The 18,634-nt window shown below is 44.4% G+C and overlaps 1 protein-coding gene across 1 annotated transcript in view; it reads right to left on the bottom strand.

The window, feature by feature from the left end:
* The window catches only part of ipo13b (importin 13b), an 88,300-nt gene that overhangs the window by 48,995 nt on the left and 20,671 nt on the right, over nucleotides 1-18,634 (bottom strand). The window contains exons 3-5 of the mRNA XM_084308867.1: nucleotides 18,270-18,395; nucleotides 17,702-18,058; nucleotides 17,171-17,424 (exon numbers count right to left, since the gene is read on the bottom strand). Coding sequence (XP_084164993.1) covers nucleotides 17,171-17,424; nucleotides 17,702-18,058; nucleotides 18,270-18,395 — 737 coding nt within the window. The remainder of the gene's footprint in view (nucleotides 1-17,170; nucleotides 17,425-17,701; nucleotides 18,059-18,269; nucleotides 18,396-18,634) is intronic.

The raw sequence follows: 18,634 nt of genomic DNA, 5'->3' as shown, positions 1-18,634 counted from the left end.
CATCAACCTCCTCCCGATAGGCCTTCTAGTCATTGTAGAGTCACAACCTGAGAAGGTAATGTCAAGGCTGCTACTCAAAACGGCACCCGCTCCACATCTATCAGTCAACATTATGCTCTGCTGTTCGTGCTGTCTCAGCCGTTAACTATTCCCTCACTCCAGATAGGAGTCTCCTGCACAACCATGTGCGTGTATATTATGTACTGTATGTATGTATGTGTGTGTATGTATTATATATATATACATACATTATATATATGTATATATTAGGGATGCACCGATCCGACTTTTTCAGTCCCGATACCGATCAGGAAGATGAGGAAGCTTCAGGACAGGTCCGACCATCAATCCTGCAGGCTTTCTACAACTCCTTTGTGGAATCGATAATGTCCACGCCCACGCCCATAAGCCCAAAATAGGCCGTTCCGTGCCAGCGCTTTAGTCAATGGGAGGACGGGAACATTTGCGAACGCTTAAACTATATCTTAAATTATGGCTATGGGTCTAATACACGCGTCGCTTATCAATGACTTGCTTGCAGTCAACATGTACGAAACGGATAGTTTTTTCATCAGTACATTTCCGTTTTGAATACGAGTATAGTTTTGGAGAGTTCTAGTAATACCAGAGAAATTCGCAATAATAGTTCTTTAGTGGAATACACAAAACACGTTGTCATTTTTCGGCTGATTTATGAATCTTTTTCAAATAAAGGCTAGATTATCAATAGTATTTGTGTCCTTATGCACGCTAGAGAAGCGGGCTGAAAAATCGATTATCCATGACCTGGTTAGCGCTAACGTCACACACACACACACACACTGCGATGGCAGTGAAAGCAACATCTGATTACCCCAAGACTCGTAACATAAATTCCTTACCACACATCAGATGTTCTGCAAAAAGATTAATCCAATTCCTGATCGCCATTCCAAATATCGATCGCGTTTATTGATCCAACGTTATAGTCTGAAACACATAATCGACGCTGCTCTGAGGGTCCTCAGTCAATCTGGTAACACGATACTGCATGCCCGAGAAGCAAGACCCGGACCGGAGTTATTTTTTCGATGCACACTCAGTCAATCCAATCCAATGATGTGCAATACCATCCGGGAGATGATAGATGGTGGTATTTGCCCTTTTGCGAGCTCAGACCCATTCCCAATGATAACATCAGGTTGGATGGATGAAAATGAATGGATATCGCTAATAAAAGAAATAACGATTAAAACCAGAGTTTTCTCGGGTCTTGGCACGCAACACATGGCGAGTTAACCCGACTAATCTCGTGGTTGGCACTGAATGAGTTAACATTACATCATGGTTTGGAGTGATGCGTGCCATCAACCGGAAACCTCTCGACAGGGTCGTTAAGATCAGCGGCAAGATCATTGGGAAAGACCAGGAGCCACTCAGCAGCACCCACAAGAAACGGACAGTTAAAAAGGCCTCCCAAATAGTTGAGGACAACACCCTTCACACCCATTACAAACTAATGCCCTCAGGCCGTCGATACAGAGCTTCATCATTAAACAAAAGGGGCTTAGGTAGCTTCGTGCCAACCTCCATCAGACTAATGAACACCTAGGTCTGGTGGAGGCAACTTGTGCAAGGCAACATCAGGCTTGACTTAAAACATTACTTTCCTAACGTAGTGAAACTAAATGTAACAAATTAACAGATATAAATGTACAGAATTGATATTTCTTATTTTATTTATTAATAATTAAAAAAAATCTTTTTTTTTTTTTTTTTTATACCCGATCCAGCTATTTTACTGATATCGGCGGCCGATACGGATACCAATATCGGAGCATCCCTAGAATATATATACACACACACAATACGCGAGCACAAGCATCTGCTCATCTGACAAGATCAAACTCAAGAGCCAACTTCCTGTCATTCTTAATATAGCAGATGAAGGGGTGACATTTAGAGACGAGATGTGTGTGTTGTGTGTGTGTGTGTCTGAGTTGAATGTCAATAAGGGCATGATGTGCAAGTGAAAGCGCTATATGCAAACCATATTATGTGTGTGTCGCCCCAGGGGTTCTGTGGTATGCAGGTGTTGCTCTATCCTTCGTGAGAATGTCGATAAGGACATTGCACCCCTGGTCGATGAATATTCATCAATGACACTGCAAGGTTGCGTGGGTCCCTGAGAACAATGAATACAACCTAAATATGCAGACAAACACGTCGTTGTCATCACACGTCAGAGCATTACACATTCTAAACCAATACATTCTTTTAGAATTCACCATTCCCAGTCTCTGTTACGACCCAGGTTGTTTGCCATACTGAAAGAGAGTTAGCCAGAAAAACAGTAATTAATTTGGATCCTCTGTGAGGCTGGTTAAAAGCACCTTTCACTGAGGACCAAGTCAGCCATTTTGTTATTCTAATTTCCCTGGAGTCCTCTTATGAGCCATGTCTGAGGTCCTGTGTGATGCAGCCAAAATCCCTGCTCAGCCCACTCTGATTCAGCCCTGCCATGTTCTGTACAAAGTATTGCACTAATTTTCTTTAGCTTTTTCTAACTTTGATGCCATTGGCTGATTTAGTCATGCGACACTGCCAGGTCAGCCATTTTTCTCTCCAGAAGGTGTTTTGCCATGAGGTCTGCGCTCTCAGCTTCAGCTACTTTATTTTTTCCAGCTCTGTCTGTGCTTTGGAAATTATTGCTTGTAAATGTTATTTGTATTGTGCAAGCATCTAGTGTTTTGTTTATAGAATTTTGAGTTCTCTGTGTAAGAATGCTCAGTTAAAATGTTTGCTTAGGGCTTGGCTACACCATCCGTTAGCTCCCGATTAGCCTACCTGTATAGCTGGGTCATGCCAATTCTGAGTCAAGTCAAAGGGCTATTTCTGTTTTATATTTCATCCTGTAAAACACAGGGAACTGGGAGAGCTGCCAAAAGAGCTACAGGCTGCCAAATCGCAAGGTTACCTGCCTGGGCTCTCATATCTGGGCACTGCCAGGGGTGTCAACCCGATTGTTGAGAAGCTGCCACTCGGGCTCCAAGAGAAGTGGACAGGTCAGGGCTCTGTACAAGGAGCAGCACCACATCTCCTTCTCTCCTTTTGTTTTCTTCAGACTTAATCTGTAATGAAGCACACAGACGACCCTAGCTTTGTTCTCTCAACAGCTCCCACAGGTCAATCAGGTTGATTCAAGCCTGAATGTCCAGGGTATGCCAAAGGTCACATTTCCACTGACAAAACAGATGTGTCATCACACCACTCAGCATCTCAGTCAGACAGTGTCAAGCTGGATGATATTTTAAAACAATGTCACATCCACAGGAAACCCCATCCTTTGAAAATGTGCAGGGGGTTTTGGAGTAAATCACTCAAGGAGCTGAAAGAGAACAATATCTGCTTCAGATGTTGCTAGTCTACTACCCACCTTGCAAAGAGCTGTCAAATTGCAGTGAATGTGGAAGTGATGGTCACAATATAGCTCTGCACCCCGGTCCCAGGACCACCTCCATGGAACACGAGAAACCCCTCCTTAGAGAATGGCAGAGAGGGTGAAGGAGAAAGAAGCCACCCAAGCAGCAGTCACCTCTAAATGTAAGAATACTAGGTCCTGCTCAAATATCTGCTTGGGGAAGGTCTACCAAAAAGCAAATCGAGAAAAGGCTACAAAGGTCAACCAGAGTAATGGGTCATTTCAATGGCCAAGTCCACTTTCTTTGATCTCTTCCAGATTACTGGTTCAGAATCACACATGTGCAGGGGTCTCCAAGACATCTGGGATAAGAGCCACTGGGTTCCTGGTTGAGTCATTGGATGGAACAGTAAGCATGATGCTTCCTAAACTCATTGAGCGCAATCATATTCCAAATGTGGGGCCTGGTAGACAGCGCTGCATGAGAGTGTGGAGACCCTGACCAGACTGTCGAGCATTATCCTGATCACCTGCCCCCTATACAGACCACCCTCGGAAGCCAGCCTCTTTGACGTGGGACCAGAGATAAGGGCATGGCTACAAGACAGAGTTCAACCTCTGATGTTACACGAAAGAAGAACATTCCAAATGATCGGTCAGAGATTCCAACTTCAGATGTTGCACAGCATCATATTCATCTAACGTCCATCGCTCACAAAATAACACAATTGAACCCAGATGCCCAAATCCTCCTCCTATTGGGACGTGATATCATGCAGAGCAACAAAATGGTCCTCATAATGCCCCATACTCCAGCAGGTTCACATCATTATCAGGTGACATTTGTAACTTTAGCTTTCCTTTGTCATTTTGAAGATATACTGGATTAGGACTAGGGATGGTCACAAGTAATGTAGTAATGTAATCTCTCTCAGTAGTGCTTGAGTAATTGTTTAGGCATCTTAACCTCTTAACACTTTGGATGCCAGCGGTGTAAGCCATCCTTGTACTCAATGGGCCACCGCTTTAAGAGATAGGGATGCGTGGCGGTGTTTGCAGGGCTATATCTATATTCTATATTATAGCTATGGAGACAATACTATGGCTCATTTGACATCATCTATCGATCGTTCAACATGTGAAAAATAATACATTTTTCATGTATACGTTCGCGTGTTATACCGTGGTGAATATTGTATAGTTTCAGAGTGATCCTGGCTAATACCTGAAAACGGCGCTATGGAGCAATACGTGAATTTTGCTAAAAGCGTTGCCGTTGCTCACCTGGACACGCTATTATTTCCAATTCAAAAGGTATATAATAGGTATGATGTTTCATCATGAATGCATGAAAGGGCGTTTTTTGATGCTTTGATCGTCAGCAACGGCATACGTTTTAGAGTACGTTACATATGATCGTTGCGATCATATCATGGTTGGATCAAAGTAGGATTGATGTGGTATAGTCCTTACCTTTACTAGGAGGTATCCCAAAAAGAATATTCCAATTGTCTGATCGCGATTTCCAGTATTGGTGTCCATTGGGTCCCCGACATAATCCGGCACAACACATGCATCGAGGGGCATTGGACGCGTTTCAATGTGATCGGGTGAACCGCTAGACTTGGCTGAACCAAAATTCGGCGCCCGGAGGGGTTTAGATGTAACACACTGTGTGCAATAGGGTTTCAAAGGGTGGGCGATACTGCCACCTAGCAGGATGCAGCCGGTATTGCACTCTAGCGATCTCAGAATGATTTCCTATGAATGAATGAATGAATGAAAACTTTATTTAACAGATTGCAGAATGGGTACAATACAGTACGGCTCAATACATACAATTGTTAAGGGGATGCAGACCTGAGAAAGACGTTTGTCTTGTTTCCATCAGGGTCCCCCATTTTCATTTCATATAGACATTTATGACATACACAACATACATGACATTTATGGCATAGGGACATATAGGTATTTAGTACCGATACATTTGTGACATAAGCGGTATTCAAATATACAGTACTGTTACCCCTAGATCCTGACAGAGTATATACATATGATGGGGAGGGGACTGTACATTAGGAGGGGGTGGGTGGGTGGGAGGGAAATATACATACGGCGGGGAGGGAATATATACATGCGGTGGGGAGGAGACTGTCTATTAGGAGGTGGTGGGGGTTTTGGGCATACTATGGTAACACAGAGGTCCGAAATAACGATGAAAACCCGACTATCCTCGGGTATGGCGCTCAACCGCTGGCGAGTTAACCCGACTATCCTCGGGTCTGGCGCTGAATGAGTTAAGCCCTAGCCATATTTTCAGAAAATTCACCTAAAAGTACATACCCAAGTAAATGGAAGATTGCTCCTTGGTATCTAGGGACATCTATGGACATCAGGGAATTCCCAGTGTCAGAAATATTGTGTCCGTTACTATGCTTGAGTAAATTGTAATGAACCAATCTTTGACGGTGGATAACACCATGCCAACATTGACCAAGCGTGAAAAAAGTTGCCACTGAGCTCATTCAGCATCTTCTTGAGATCTTTCTCAAATTCTAAGCAAATGAACCAAGGGCAGATTTAATTTATTTTTGTAGATACAGTACTGAATTATAATTTTTTTTGAACAAATGTTTTTTATTTTTCCCCTTTTTTTTACATAAAACCAGACACACAATACATAAACAATGGAAATCCACAATAAATCACAGGACTATGATTGACACAATAATGACAGTCCAGTACTTAAATAAAAATAAATGTAAATTAAAAGATTTACCCATAATAAATGCAATACAATACCTATGCTCTTGCTCGCTCTCTTCCCCCCCCCCCCCCCCCCCCCCCCCCCCCCTCAGGACCCCTTCTTGGACAATCCATCCATTATTCCGTTTAACACCAGGAATTACAAATTCATATGCTAACCTTTATCCTCTCCACCACCTCTAACCAGATTGCTATGCTGGCTTCACTAACACCTAAAATTCGTGCGGTAGATATCTCTAGATAAATCACATCAAGATAGGTAAGAACCGATACCTTCCGGCACATTTTATCCGGTTGAATCCAGCGTGATGCTATCAGCTTTTTAGCAGACGTAAGACCATGACAGTACTGAATTTTAAAAGTTTTTTTTGTATAATATCCATAGTTCCGCAATTTTTTTTACCGGATTGCGACGCAGTTTTTTTCCCCCTAGACGTTCAGAAAGGCAAAGAAACAATATACGTTGTATTTTACGGCAATAACGTTCAGGTTTGTTCGACCCGTGAGATATAAACATGAAAATCAAGTCAATGGGTCTCATTCTCGAACATAGTTACGACAAAATACGGCCTATTTAAGACATATTAGGGCTGGGAGTGGGAGTCCTCAAATTTTCCTGAGATCTTATTTGAGAGCAGATCCAAGAGTGCTGAGGAGCACACTTAAATATGCTCTCAGCCCACGATCAAATCTCATGATTGATTGACTAATTTAAAACTTAATTACAACTTGACAGACTGTGTTCTCATAGTGATTCCTTCACGTCAACACTACAGGCCTCCTTGGAATTAATTACTTAATCATAATTAAAATAAATATGACAATATTTGTATGATAAGAAATTACGTTATTTGATGTCGGAAAAATAAATAATAGCTACACACACTGCAAATGACTCGGAATAAATAAATACATCAGCCACATAATTCTGTTATAATGTTATTGTTGTTCTTATTTATAGTTTGGGACATTTGCTTATTGTATACATTATAAGAGCCAGTGGATAAACATTCCACTGCTCATCTTACCTGTACGATGTTGCGTGTGACAAATAAACCCGACCTTGCAGGTGCACTTGAATGAATGAATGAATGAAAACTTTATTAACAGATTGCAGAATGGGTACAGTACAGTACAGCTCAATACATACAATTGTTAAGGGGATGCAGACCAGAGAAAGACTTTCGTCTTGTTTACATCAGGGTCCCCCATTTTCAATTCATCGTAACATATATGACATACATGACATACAGATAGACAGTACTGCTCCATCTATACATTTATGACATACCAGATTTGCAATTACAGTACTGTTTGTGATACAAAAAGAGTCCAGAAAGAAAAGAGTATATACATTAGGCGTGGAAACTGTACATTGGATTGGGTAGGTGGGGGTGGGGGGGGACTGTACATTGGAGGTGGTTGGGTGGGTGGGGTTGGTTAGGAGTGGGGGGGGGGGGTTCGTTAGGAGTGGGGGGGGGGGGGGGTTGGGTAGGAGGGGTGGGTGGGGGACACTGTACAACTGTACAAACAACACTGTACATTGGATTATTGACAAGACCATACTTGGTAATTTACTGTACATTGGAGGGGGTTGTGTTCGGACATTTACAGGGGCCAGTTTCGGGTTGCAGTCTCCCTTAGGTGTTTTTTGAGAGTGTTTTTGAAAGTGGGTAGTGATTCACATTCCTTTACAGCTTTGGGTAGGGCGTTCCACATTGATGTGGCATAATTGCAAAACGTGTTTAGTCCCTTGTTTGAGCCGAATCTGGGTTTAACATGATTTGTGGAGCTCCCTCTGGTGTTGTGATCGTGGTATTCACTGACCTTTGGGAAGTATTTTGTCATGTACATGGGTACCTTGGTCGTGTAGTGTATCTTGTAGACCAGGCCCATTGCAAGTTGCTGTACTCTGTCGTCTACTCTAAGCCATCCTAGGTTGTCAAAGTGGGCAGGGGTGAGGTGGGTTCTAGGAGTAAGGTCAAGCAGTAGTCTGACCAGTTTGTTTTGAGATGTTTGTAATTTTGTTTTTAGCGCCTTTGAGGTGCTTTGGTACCATGAGGTGCAAGCATAGTCGTAGTACCCTTGAATGAGTGCTCCTGCTAGAGTCTTCAGGGTATTCTTGTTTACCAGTGAGGAGATCCGGTACAAGAATCGAGTTCGTTGGTTGACTTTTTTTATTACATTGGATGCCATTTTGTCACAGGAAAGATTTGCCTCTAGGATGGAACCCAGGTAGGTAATATCTTCTTTCCTTGTGACAATATTGTCACCCACTGTAACTGAGAAGCCGTCGGTCTTGCTGAGTTTGTTATTTGAACCGAAGAGAATGGACTCTGTTTTGCCCATGTGTAATGATAGTTTGTTATCAGCGAGCCATATGCAGATTTTGCCTAGTTCTGAGCTGAGAGTTTTTTCAACCTGTAACTTGTTCTTGTCAGAGACCAGCAGGGCTGAGTCGTCCGCAAACAGGAACAAGTTGCAGTCACAAGCTGACGACATGTCATTTGCATAAATTAGGAACAGTAGCGGACCTAGTATGCTTCCTTGTGGAACACCACAGTTTACTGTGAGGGGGGGGGATAGGGTACCGTTTACCTCCACCATCTGCTCTCTCCCCTCCAGGTAGGATTGCATCCAGCTCACTGATAGACTATCAAAACCAATTGCTTTTAGCTTGTCAATCAGAATGGTGTGATTGACAGTGTCGAAGGCCTTTTGTAGGTCCAGCATGACCATGCCGCAGTATTTGCCCGCGTCCACCTCTTGTTTGATGTGGTCGTTTAAATAGAGAAGGCATGTGTCAGTGGAGTGGGATGTTCTGAAGCCAGATTGGAATTCGTAGATTCGATTTTTTTCCGCAAGGTATTTTTCGACCTGTTCGTATACAATTTTTTCCATGACTTTCGAGATGGAGGTAAGGATAGAAACAGGGCGGTAGTTACCTGGGTCTAATTTACTGCCTTTTTTGTGCAGAGGGGTCACTCTCGCAATTTTGAAGTCCTTGGGGACGTGTCCCTGTTTTATGGAGAGGTTTATTATGTGTGTGATGTCTGGGGTGATGGCGGCTGCTGAGTCTCTGAGGAATTTGGAGGGGATGTTGTCATGGCCAGTGGCCTTGTTGGGTTGGAGGGCGCTCAGTTTTTTGAGTACCTCATCTGTTGTTACCATTTCCAGTTTGAAGTCGTCTTTGTGGACCCCTAGGTTCTTGTAGTATGCTACTATGTGTTCTACCCCATAATGCCCTGAGTGGGAGGGTAGTTTGTTTACCAGTGTTGTGGCTATGTTTGTGAAGAAACTATTTAACAGCAATCATGTACATTGAACCCTGGCATTCAATTAACAGTGATTAATCGCGCCATGCTTAAAACTTATAGTCAACTCTGCACCCAAGGCTTACACACACAATTATGGGTAACGTCCAGCATAATTATGCCCGATACGAACGCGCAATGAATAGGGAGCGCCAGTACAGGGACCACGCTGATCTCTTCACCGAGAGTGACGCGTACCTGCTGGGACGCTTCAGGCTGCCAAGACCTGTGCTAATGGAGCTGTCCGAGACGCTGGAGCCAGCACTGAGGAGCCAGACCAGACGCTCCAACCCTGTGCCACCGCACATCCAGGTACTGTCCACCTTGGGCTTCCTAGCAACTGGAACATTCCAGAGGGAGCTAGGAGACAGGGTGGGCATATCCCAGACCTCCATCAGCCGCTGCATCCCACGGGTCTTGGCTGGCATCGTGGAGTTGACCACACAGTACATCAGATTCCCCTTTTCCGCCCAAGAGCAGATCCCAGTGAAGACGGCATTCCATGCCATCGCTGGGCTGCCAAACATCATCGGCGCTATTGACTGCACCCACGTGCGCATCCTGGCACCCTCCCCAGACTCGTTCCCATACCTTAATCGGAAGCAGTACCATTCTATCAATGTACAGGTATGTTTCTATTTTTTGTTTACTCTCTTGTTACCACTTCATCCAATTGGACAGCACCTTGCTTCCTTTTCTCATCTTACTTGTTTTTTCTTTTTTCCTGTGTTTCCTATATCTATCATTTCTTTTGCTTCTCTCTTCAAATAGAATTTATAATTATTTATTATTTATTATTAGGTCATCTGCGACGCCAACAACCAGCTGTTGAACGTCGTCGCCCGTTTCCCAGGAGGTGCGCACGACTCGTACATCCTCCAGAACAGCAAAGTGGGTATGCTCCTCGAACAAGGAGACGCAGGAGACGCATGGCTAATTGGTAAGTATCTGTGCGTATAGAATTGTTCTTGCACCAGTATAGGCTTCTATTCCTCTAATGACTTGTTTTATTAGGAGACCGTGGATATGCACTGGCCCCATGGCTGATGACCCCAGTCGCCAACCCTCACGCCGCGCAGGAGGCGGCGTATAACGAGCCCGGTCCACCGTGGAGCGCACAATTGGGTCAATAAAGAGACGCTGGATGTGTTTGGACGCAGCAGGTGGCAAGCTGCTGTACAAGCCGGATAAGGTGTGGATGAAGGCAACAGCTGATAAATTGTTTTGGCCGTGCAGTGTTAAAACATGTATGAGTGCCCACCTCAACCCAATACAATCATATGTTGCATGTCATTTATTGTGGCTTATTTATTCTTTCCAGGTGTGTACGATTATCATGGCCTGCTGCGTCCTGCACAACATTGCGGAGAAGCGTGGTGTCCCGCTACCCCTCCAGCCACCCGACCAGGACATGCATCCTGACCCATTAATGGGCCCGGATAATAGGCGTGCTGTCTTAGTCCGACAGCAATTAATTGCACGCATGTGAATAGATTATTCACATGCGTGCAATTAATTCCTATTTATAGGTGAATTAAATCTGGACCTGAATTCGACTTGCTTGCTTCTGTCATTATTCGATGCAGTTTACAATGTATACCAATAACTAAACGCATCACTCAGTAATACTCAAAGGGTGTCAGGGATGTTTATTGTGGGTGCCCCTGTAACCGGAGCTGACGCTGCTGAAAAGAACCCCCTTATAATTCTCCACTCCCGATATCAGTACCTGAATTAATGAATGGAAACTTTATTAACAGATTGCAGAATTTACAATACAGTACAGCTCAATACACACAATTGTTAAGGGGATGCAGACCAGAGGAATACGTTTGTCTTGTTTACAAGGGATCCCCACCTCCATTTCAGCATTGGTGAAATTCCTACGTCGTTGCTTAGAGGCAGGTGCGCCTCTTCCTACCGTGTCAGAACGGCGCTTTGACATTTCAGCGAGGGTTTGCACACTGCCCATTGACTGCTTTATAAGGACTGTCGGGGGCGTGGTTTGTATGCAAATGAGCTGAACGGGAACGCGCTTTGGAGTTTACGACAGAATGCCATTCTCCAAGCAGATATCAGATCATATAATTTCTGCGACCGTTTCAGCCACTTAAGACATATCTCCAGCACGTTCAGGACTCGGAGTGTACTTGTCATAGATTATGTCTCAGTGGTTCCAAGATAAGTCTTCCTGAATATATCTTTGAAAATTTTTCGGGAATGAGACCCAATATTTGTAAGAGAAAAATGGTTAGCCTTCCGTTGTTGGCGGCTTAAGAGGTTAAAGCGCAATAACGAGTCACACACTACCGAGTTTATTATGTGTCGCTCCGCGGACATAATCCACAGCAATATATCCAATGCTTAATATGTATCGTCAGTCAAAACAGTCAGTTACCATTTGTAATAATTACCTCCACTCTGTCTGCAGCAGGTCTCCCTGCTCATGGAATGGCATGTCTGTATCAATTGTATATGAATGCTATGCAAAGTGGGCAATGTGTTGTTGGCACAATTTGGAAATGCAAACACAAACTGCTGTTTTTAATATTTTATTGCAACGCAACAAACTTTTTCACGGCACACGCTCATGCTCGAAACTGGCCACCGTAAATGTCCAAACCCCCCCACCCCCTCCTAATAAACAGTCTCCTCCCCACCGTATGTATATTTCTCTCACACCCACCCCCTCCTAATGTACAGTCTCCTCCCCACCATATGTATATATTCTCTCCCCACCGTATGTATATTTCTCTCCCACCCACCCACCCCCTCCTAATGTACAGTCTCCTCCCCATCATAAGTATATACTTTCTGTCAGGATCTATGGGTAACAGTACTGTATATTTGCATATCATAAACGTCACAAATGTTACAGTACTATATATACCTGTATGTCATGTATGTCCCTATGCCATAAATGTCATGATGTCATGTATGTCATAAATGTCACTATGAATTGAAAATGGGGGACCCTGATGTAAACAAGACAAACGTCTTTCTCTGGTCTGCATCCCCTTAACCAATTCTCTGCCGGGCATTGTACCCATCCTAAACCATCCTCTGCCAGCTCTATTTGTCTATGGAGATGTTCACCTTCTTTGCAGGGCTATAACTTTTTTTAATTGTATTGCTAAATTGACATTACTATGGCCCATTCAACATCAATTATCTATCGTTCAGGATGTAGGAACGTTTTACTTTTTCATTCACACATTCATACAAAAATACCGTCTAGAGTATAAATATGTTTTTATCGTTTTCTGCAGTATTTCATAGAACGTGAGATATAGCCATAAATGCATATATTAGATAATCAAATGCAGTTTGATACCGATCGACGCCAGATAAAAAATCTCAACTGTACATGGTCCTAGACGTTATGACTCATCATGCGCGGATGCACGGATGAACGGAGGGGGTTGTTTATAATTCCGTGACCGACGTTAAATGATTCATGTAGTATGGGTGATATATAGATCAGAGCAGTTTGTATCGAAAATGGTAAAGAAAAACGCTGAAACTCACCCCAGTCTCCTTGTAGCGTTGGGTGATGAGTGGAGCAAAAAGATCGCTATTATGGGATGTTGATCGATGCGATCCATTGCCGGGTTGTATATTACTAATACACGTCCAAATAATGTTGATTATTGAGTTATGGCAAAGATCCATATCCACTGTGTCTGTATTGAGCCCCGGGACGATCACCGAGTGGCCGGACGAAAATAGGGGACGGACCAAGCACTTCCGGCCACTTCTGGTTTGGCAACTCATCGATCGGCCACGAGGTGGCGGTATTGAAGCGTTGCAGAGTTGAGCAGAGTCCTATAGCACCAGCCAAGACTCCGTGGGTGAAATGTGAATACCATGACGAAAATATGAAATATTGATCTCAAAGACGCCTTACAGCATGTAATTTAGAAGAAGAAAATGAGGTCACAGTGTTCGGTATAGACATATGTACAATGTTCTGAGTTACCATATAATATACAATAAAATGCAGTGTACTAATGTACAGTACTATCTAGTGCAAAGCAGAAATGGGATGAGGTACAATTTAGGTACAATTTACAGTAAGGTGTACGAGTTGTAGTGCAATCCTTCATCAATAAATATAAAGTGTGGGGAGTGGGTGCTACAGTGTGTTTGTTTAAAGTGGGTGTGTGCTATAAAGTGTGTGGAGTGGGTGCTACAGTGTGTTTGTTAATGGATTAACAATTGTGTGTATTGAGCCGTACTGTACCCATTCTGCAATCTGTTAAATAAAGTTTTCGTTCATTCATTCATTCATTCATCCACAGCTACCAGTGTTGTCTTCCTGCAACAACTCACACCTTGCGGGATCCCAGAACAAGATTTCTGTTTCAGTGGCACAAACAAGCACTTTTGGTGAACTGTATTTGGTGGTAAAATAAAAAGCAAGCATCCACTAAAGTTCAGTTGAAACGGGGAGTACTCAAGTAATCGATACTCACGCCCATCCCGAATTAGGACATGCAATGGAGTAGGGCTGTACCGAATGCTTCAAACATAATGTTGACATTCGAATTCTATATCAACATTCGAATTTTTAATACATTTTTTATTTATTTTTCTATTCAATCTGTTTAAACCAATGGGGGTTTTCTTCACAGTTGCAGTTAAAGATTAGGCTACACTAATATTATAATATAAGACGTCACCATCACTTTCATACCAACCGTGCCCTTATTGGATTATTTATGTTGACGAAACTGATGAGTTATATTCATTAACTGGTTCCCGGCCAACCACGGACATGTCCGTGTTTCGGATCCAACGGTAGAGGGCCAACCACGGACATGTCCGTGTCAAGGTTGTTTTGGCTTTTATCCCATTTTAATAACCTACTCAATGTCACAGAGCGGCACTGCAGATTTACCCTACTCTTGGAATTCTGAAAAGTGCATTACCGGCCAGATCCTCGTAGGGCCGCTGTCTCGATAATGCAGTGTTCCCTGTGGCAGAACGGTATATTATTTTTCTTGACTTTGAATGGAGTTTCCCGTTAGCTGGAATCTATACGTATAGCCTGTAGCTTGGAATACCTTTTGCGACACCGAATTCACTATGCAGTAAAGGAATATATAATCAGCCAATGGACATATCGATCTACCAGATGGCGATCGATAACTGGGAAATCCTTTTGGGCATTTTGAGTTTTAGCTCTAGCTTCTGTAGTGCCGAAACGCCATTCGATTGAATGTTATTAGCTTAGCGCCCTGTATCTCGCCTTCCAGGAAATATACTAGACCAAATCCCATATAACGCTTATATTCAAGACGCTATAAAATGGGAACGTATTGATGAAAAAAAAATTTCTTTAAGCCATTTTGAAGGGACGGTTTATGATGTCAATTGACAATGAGAATGGACAGATAGCAATACTATAAAGTATAGATTTTGCTCTACAAACAGCCTCACACACAATGAAAGTCTGTTTTGAAATGCTGGCCGTATAGCGTGAGATTAGACGGCCCCCAATGGCCGGGAATGTGTTAAAGAAAGTTGATTTAATAAAAGAAAAATACTAATTTAATCAGATTAATCACTTTATTCAAATTGAGGATTTCGTTTATAAAAAAAAATAAAATAAAAATAAGTTATTTTATTTTTTGAAGTACATTTTTCTTTTTAATAGACATTTGAAGCTTCGTTCGAATACTTCGATCGAAGCTTCGAATGTTAAAAAATAACATTCGTTACAGCCCTACAATGGAGTATATTGTAGTATCGTGTAGTATATACTCTTTTTGTGTATTTCTGTTTCACAAATTTCTGTTTCACTAAATCTCCTTTAGTATTTTTTGCTACCTGTAAATTAGTGCACAGACGTACACTGAGGGCAGGATAAACCCTCTCTAGAGATGATGGCTCCACCCTGCTTTGAGTAGGAGTCTCCATCCAATGTGCCTGTATTACCTGTGTGTGCTGGACCTACATGGTGTGGACTGTGGGTCTGACTAACTCTGTAAGAGCTGCACCAGGGCTGATTGCACTTAACTCTGTGTGTGTTGTGTGCATGTGTGTGTTTGAGGGGCAGACTGCACTCAAAAAATCATTCATTTTTAATAGGACGCTTTGGAGATGCAGGTCGTGCACTCTTAGCTGGGGGGATGGGAGGTGGAAATTAGTGTGTGTGTGTGTACACACGTGAATGTATGCATGTTTGTGTGGGTGTGTGGTAAGAGCAGACTGGGTTTGTATGTGTGTTGAGATGAGGTTCCACTGAGACAGTCTCCTCTTTTCCTCTTTCCTCTTTCCCTCTCTCACTCGCTCTTTCCCTCTCTTCCTCTCTCACTCGCTCTTTCCCTCTCTCCCTCCATCTCTCGTTCTCCCCTGTTCCCCTCTATTACACATTTCTTCCCCTCCTCGCCCCTCATCTCTTCTCTCCTTTCCCTCTCTCGCTCCATGTCTCTCTCTCTCCCCGTCTGCCGCCCCCGCCCCCCCCCCCACCCCCCCCCACCCTTATCCCCCCCCCTCCCTTATCTCCCCACCACTCTGATCCCCTCCGCAATTACCGCAACACTCCGAGACAGGGGAAATGGGTTGCCTGGCAACAGGATGCAGCTGGACCAATAGCATCCTCCCAAATTAGTTTGACTGTAATGTGTTTAACCAGAGAAAGAACAAGAGGCAGGAAGGAGGGGCTTAGCCGAGTCAGACGATAAAATAGGGATGTAGAGAGAGGGGTAGAGAACAGACGGAGAGAGCAGACTGTACAGAATTAAGCCAAGGTGGGCACAGATTTTTCAAGGTCTACAGCAAACATAACCTTTGTAATGTCTTCAGTGTACTCCTCCTTTTCTCTTCTCCCTCTCTTGTTCTTGCTCTCAAGTATAGCGTCGTAAATCACACACCTCGTTACCCTGTCAAAAACAGGCCCCCGGGTGTGTCGGTAACCCCAATAATGAGAGGGTCTAGGACGCAAGGCTTCCATGACATGACGAACACAGATATACAGTTATTATAATACATACACAGCTCCTCTGGGGAACACTGGGACAGTTACTCAACCTGTAACCCCTGCCCCATTCGTTTTCCTCCTCTCCATCTGCCACACAGTGTGTGTCTAGACTATATATAAGTAGATTTACCAGCAGCACCTTCACAGATCAAACGTGTCCCTGCAGAGCAGAAGGATGGAGTCTCTCTATTTCACCCCTCCCACTTTATCCGTCCTATTTTCTTCTCTTTTTCCCACCTCTCTGTAACCCTTTCTGCTGTTAGCTACAGTACCATCTACCCACATCTTCCCCTCTAACCCACCCCTCCCACCCTCTCCAGGGGAGGGGTAATGGGTGCCTGCATGTCTGAATCAATCGGGGTGTGATGACATCTCTCCCCTGCTCTGTAACCATGGCAACGCCAGCCAGCCGAGAAATGCCGCTATCCTCCCCCTGGCTGTCAACTCGCCCTGTATCTCACCCACACCCCCCTGCTCTCTCCCTTCTTACTCCGATGCCCTTCCAATGTCCTCCTTCGCTCTCTCTCTCTCTCCCTCTCTCCCTCCCTCCCTCCCTCTCCCTCTCTCAGACACACACACACACATATTGGTCTAACAATAAAAGCTACTCTTTAGATCCTCTCACAGATGGCTGCTGCTTGTCAGGTCTCAGCCTCGTCAGGTACACAAACAGACAGACAGACAGACAGACAGACAGACACACACCTCTGTGAGTCGGGCTGTGAGATAGCGTTGACTATGGCCTCCACTGCTGTGTCGAACAGTTCCGGGTCGGGCAGGGCACTGAAGCAGTCCTGCACCAGGCCCTCGCTCTCGTTGAGGGGCACGTCCAGTAGCACCCAGGAGGACAGGCAGCGCAGCACGCGGGCTTTCACTGCCCCGGGGCTGTCCGCCCTGCGCAGCAACTGCTGCAGCAAAGGACACACTGACCCCCACTCACGGCCCAGGGCCCCTCGTACCTAGAGGAAAGGAGATATCTAGGGTTGGATGTTTTTTTTGTCAGATGTCTGTTACATTAATTCACAGAAACCAAGATAAGAAAAAGTCTCTAAACAGAACCCAGTACAATTCCAAAGAATGTCCAACCTACAGCTGTAGGCTGCAAACCTTTTTCAGTAGGTGACCATATAGTTGTAAAAAATGTATGGCAGAGTGGCTTCTGTGCAGTATAAAAGCTGTTGTGTAGATTTTACCCCCCCCCCCCCCCCCCCCCCACCACAAACACACAGCCCTCACCTGTCCCTTGCGGTACTGCGGCAGACGGCTGGTCTGAAACTCCTCCGGCAGCACGGTGAGCAGCTCCAGAAGTGCCAGGCAGCGTGCACGCCCGTCCACCCCTCCCCCCTCCTCCTGGAACACCCGCACCATCTCTGCCACCGCGCCGGGCCAGGCCTCGGGCATGGTGTTGAGCGCCAGCGAGGCCAGCGCCACGCACAGGCGAGTGAGCACCATCTTGGAGCCCGAGGAGAAGCAGGCGATCTGAGAGAACAGCTGGGTCTTCAGGGACTCGTACTGGTCAGTGGGGATGTCCGACCAGTAGCGAGAGATCTTAGTGTGGAGCGCGCTGGCGCCAAAGTACTGGATCTCTGGAACCTATGGGGAGGAGTTCATTATTTGAGTGACATAATAATAATACAAAAATAATTTCTCTATACGTCTGTAAGAAGATATGTATAAGATAGAGCGAGAGAGAGTGTTTGTAAGTGCATGCATGTGTTTGTACGTATGCATCTGTGTGTGCATGTATGTACGTGTGTGAGCATGTGTATCAGTGTATAGTGTTTGATGTATGTGTGTGCCATACCTTATCTGGGCTGAGCAGAGCCCAGCAGAACTGCCAGGCCTGAGGGGAGATCTGGGCCTGCATCAGCCATTTTTGGGCCAGGTTCTTGTTCTCTATATTAGGATCATAATACAACTGGTGGAGCGCCTGGGAAGTGAGAAAGACAAAGAGAGGGGAGAAGAATCAATTTATTTATTTTTTAATAACATGAGAAAGAGAAAAGGTCACTCTTGAATCGTGACAGAATCGAAAAGGCCAACTTTATGTCACAGCAATGGACAGGTCTGTGTGAGTGATGCTTACAACTCCCATTCCACAGTGAGTCAGACCACCTGAGAGAAGACATGGTCTGGGTTGTGTTGCTTTTGTGCGGTGGTGGACAATGC

Source organism: Notolepis coatsorum, assembly GCF_963971535.1.
Source record: "Notolepis coatsorum genome assembly, chromosome: 2".
Lineage (NCBI taxonomy): Eukaryota > Metazoa > Chordata > Actinopteri > Aulopiformes > Paralepididae > Notolepis > Notolepis coatsorum.
Note: the sequence above shows the minus strand (reverse complement) of the source record. Positions and strands in the feature narration are given on the sequence as shown.